This window comes from Dermacentor silvarum, chromosome 5 (assembly GCF_013339745.2).
Source record: "Dermacentor silvarum isolate Dsil-2018 chromosome 5, BIME_Dsil_1.4, whole genome shotgun sequence".
In the NCBI taxonomy this organism is placed as follows: Eukaryota; Metazoa; Arthropoda; class Arachnida; order Ixodida; family Ixodidae; genus Dermacentor; species Dermacentor silvarum.
Genome location: NC_051158.1, coordinates 2,061,930 through 2,066,003, shown reverse-complemented (window position 1 = coordinate 2,066,003; position 4,074 = coordinate 2,061,930). Strand labels below are relative to the sequence as shown.

The following is a 4,074-nucleotide window of genomic DNA, read 5'->3' as shown; positions in this document are numbered from 1 at the left end:
GCTGTTACCTTTCATAGAGGAATGTTGCCTAGCCTTTTTTTTAATTACAGCTTTATCACACTTGGGTTAGGTTTTTTGATTGGGCTCATTTCGAAGAAAAGCTCCGCAATAAAGATCCACCTTGTTCTGGGATGCGGCTAAGATGTCCTTTGGTTTCGAGTAAACTGTATTTGCCCCTGGCTTTCGTCACTCTTGCAAATCAAAACTTCTGTTCTTTCAGTTATGTTTTCCTCAATAACTACTTCGTTGTGCACAAAAGACATAGTATGATAGGAAATGTAGCTGAAGGTTGCCTTGGGGATAAGCTAAAGCAGGTTAAAGCCAGGGTGGTATTATGAACCGCTCAAGAACACTCACTAAAAAAGTATATTTCGCAAGCTACTGCTGGTTTTCTGTGACGAAAATGTAAGCTTTGAGAGGGACAGACAAACTACGATACGTTTACCAAACGCAATTCCGGTACTTACGGTCATCTGGAACTAAGCCGAATGTGTCCTTGGCTACGTAGCAGTCCGACGAACCAAGATTAAGCGTGGCTTTTCTGAAAGCCGAAATAAAATGTATACGTAGTTAGCACAAACTTGAATTATTACTTGCATCCATCTTACTACATTCATTGTGAGGCGCTTTTATTTCCGAATGTATCTATACAACTCATATTAAATTGCGGCAGAACATGTCCGCGATTATCTAGTTCGAAAAATTTTCACGTCATGTGAAACTATCGCACAGCCCACAGACACACATTAACCATAGGTTATGAAGCATGCCGCTGTAGTCATCCCTTAGAACACCGAATCCTATTACGTGCCTAGAATTAACATTATTGCATAACTTCAAATATTATGCAATAGTGAAGCGGATAAATTTCTTTTATCCAGATGGTACGGGCGGGCAATTTACACTTCAACATGTCCTTTTATTTTGAGGACATGTTAACGGTACTTGCTAGAAAAATGGCCCTAATCATTTGTGATAGCATCATTCGAAAACAGAGGTAGCGTTTTTCACGCGTACAGCATCCCCTTAACAGAAAACCCATAATGTGACTCAGAAGAATATGGCCCTGCAAGGAAATCAACGTACAATGATTCCTATGGCTTCTGAGGCTACGCTAGGTGATGCGCATACAAAGTTGCTACACAGCTGGCCATGCAAACACGGGCCTTCGCCTTGGACTTCGCATTTTTACATGTTTCCCCTTGTTTAGAACTCCTACGGGATATTACACGCTGGAGGTAGCAAGTTCCAGCTACAGAATTGCTTGCAATAATCACAAAAGTAAACTCCGGAGCCTCAGACTTCACTTATTTGCGTTTCTTTTTTGCCCTATACCGAAGCCAATTTGTATATATTTCACTTAATGTGTATTTCTCGCAATAAAATTATTGCCCTATAGAGACTGGATATTAGTCATATGGTATAGCTGGTAATCTTCAGTACTAACAAAAATATTTTGTCGTTGAATAGTAGCCTGAATCTCTAGTTAAGAAAACATCCCTTAAGACCACCTCATCGGAAGTCGAGTGTTGCAGTGCGATTTATTCCTAATAGTCGTTTGAACTTCTTTTTTTTTTTTTTTGCCGACACCTGTCTGCCTATTGGCTCTAATTAAATATCCGAAGTATGTAGAGCGTAGTTACGGGTTCATGCAACGTTTTATGCCTGATGAGGCACTTTGATAAAGTACCTACAGATATAGGTCGTGGCACTCTGGACGGGCAAACAATACAGAAAAGCAAAAGCTATTTTGGAATCTTTGCTGTAGTATATGTTCATATTTACACTTATACTTACCTTAAATCGACACTATGCAGGATAATGTAAAATTGGGGCTCTGTGTAAGCGCGTGTCACTTCATTCCCGTTGGGGGTAACTAAGTATTCTTTCCACCGCACACAAGTGGATGGTGCTTTGGAACGAGAATTTACTTTCGGCCATTCGAAATGTTGGTAAGAAAGTATAAATTTGGCTGTGCGATAGATAAAGCAAAGTAGTAAAAAAGAAAGTGTGAGGTACAGAGACGGTTACTCGGGTCTTTGGCATGATAGATAGATAGATCAAAAACTTTATTGAGGTCCTGAAGGACTCCGCCTCCGTTTTATAGGGGGAGGATCGCGGGCCGCTCCCACGTATGGACGAGGAGGCCTAGCCTCACCGCCGCGTCGTGGGCCTTCTGGACAGCCTGCAGATGTTGTAGTAGGACCGGGCTCTTGATCATGGAATTAAATTCATCTTCAGAGAAGTCGTGATGCTTTCCCTGTAAAGAGGGGCAGCTCCAAAGCATGTCGGAAATCACTGCGATCGGTACAGTCTGGACAATGTGCTGAAATGTCCGAGTAGTGACTGTAAATGGGGAGGCTGGGGTATGTCCCCGTCTGAAGCATGCCAAGAGAGATTGCCTGTGGCCGAGGCAACTTTTCGTGTGGGAGTGGGAAGGACCTACGGCCCATTTGATAGTGTTTCGTGACCTCGTTGAAAGTAGTCAAAATGTCCCTAAAATGAAGGCTTGGGGCTGGTTCCTCCGCCTGAGCCGCGCAAGTCCCGGCGCGGCAAGTGAGACCTCGCGCCTGGGAATGGGCTAGCTCGTTGACATTGGAAAGGCCCCCGACCCTCGAGCCAAGATGAGCAGGGAACCAAGTGATGGTGTGGTGAGTTCCTTGTGAGCGAGAGTTCTAAAAACTTTCTTGCCGACGGTCCCATAAGCGAAGGCCCTAGCAGCGGATCTAGAGTCAGTGTAAATATCAGTTCTTTGCTGATCAAAGAGAGCGAGTGTGATGGCCATCTGCTCTGCTTTGTGAGAAGAAGAGGTTCGAACCGATGCTGAGGATAGAGTCCGACCCTTATTATCTGTGGATACTACTGCAAAGTGAGTAGATGCGCCGTACTAGATGGCATCAACAAAGCATGCAATTGCAAGCGGAGAGTGGGCGTGAGCGTGGGCTAAAAGAGAGGAGGCTCGAGCGACACGCCTGCCCACGTTGTATTCTGGGCGCATATTTCGTGGAGGCAATAAGACCTTGATGCAAGATCTCATGCGATCAGAGAGGTGTGTGTTTTGCACTTCTCGCGTGAAGGGTTTGTGTCCCGTGTCAATAAGGATCTTTCTCCCTGCTGATGTAATTGAAAGCCTGGTAAACCTGTGCCGTTTCCAGAGCCGCGATGGCTTCTTCAAGCGCATTGTGGACACCAAGGTTCATCAGTGTCTCGTGCCCGTGCGCATCGGAAGACCTACGACTATCTTGATGCTTTTTCGAATTTGAGTGTTTAATTTAGTCCTCTCGTGGCGTTGCCACTTGTGCATGGATGCGACATAGTATATGTGGCTCATCAATAAGGCATGAAACAGTCTGAGGAGGTTTTCCTCCCGAAGACCACCTCGATTGTTGGAGATCCTAGCGATTAATCGGATGACCCCTTCCGCATTGGAAGTCAGACGGTCGATCATACGGCCGTTCTGTCCATTGGCTTGGATGATCATGCCGAGAACACGTATAAACTCCACCCTCGGGATCCGTTTCCCCGCAGCCGTGTGCAGCCTAATGTCGACGTCGGCCAGTGCTTTCCAGTTTTTGGGTTTAAGACCCCCTCTCGTGGGCCGATATAAAAGAAGTTCGGACTTTGACGGCGAGATCTTGAGACCCATTTCCTTGATGTATACTTCAACACAGTCGACGGCCTCCTGAAGGGAGCTCTCCACGCAGCACTCCCAGCCACCGACACTCAATATGCTAATATCGTCCGCGGAAAGGGAGTACTTGATGCCATCCAGGCTTGAGAGCTCGGCAGCAAGCCCGCACATGGCAATGTCACGGTGCGCCAAAAACAAATCGCTAAGAACCGGCGCTATAAAAGACCCTATGCAAACACCACGTTTCTGTAAATATACATCATGATTCCATTCCGCGTAGGTCGAGTTTAGATAAGATTGTAAACGTTCTATGAACCCTGCCACTGATACATGAGCGGCATTCTGAAACGCGATAGACCCAAAGCAATCTATGCTGTCTTCCACACAAACAAGCAACTGGTCATGAGGGATCGAATAATACAGATATTTTTCGTCTATAGCCA

The 4,074-nt window shown here is 45.6% G+C and overlaps 1 protein-coding gene across 1 annotated transcript; it reads right to left on the bottom strand.

Annotated features, from left to right (window-relative positions):
- Positions 1-3,199: 3,199 nt before the first annotated feature.
- On the bottom strand, positions 3,200-3,802 carry LOC125945381 (uncharacterized). The gene has a single exon (XM_049667133.1). The coding sequence runs from the start codon at positions 3,800-3,802 to the stop codon at positions 3,200-3,202; it is 603 nt and encodes a 200-aa protein (XP_049523090.1).
- Positions 3,803-4,074: the final 272 nt, after the last annotated feature.

Bases quoted from the DNA above. Each gene is read 5' to 3' on its own strand.
- LOC125945381 (XM_049667133.1), bottom strand. From the start codon at position 3,802: ATGTGCGGGCTTGCTGCCGAGCTCTCAAGCCTGGATGGCATCAAGTAC.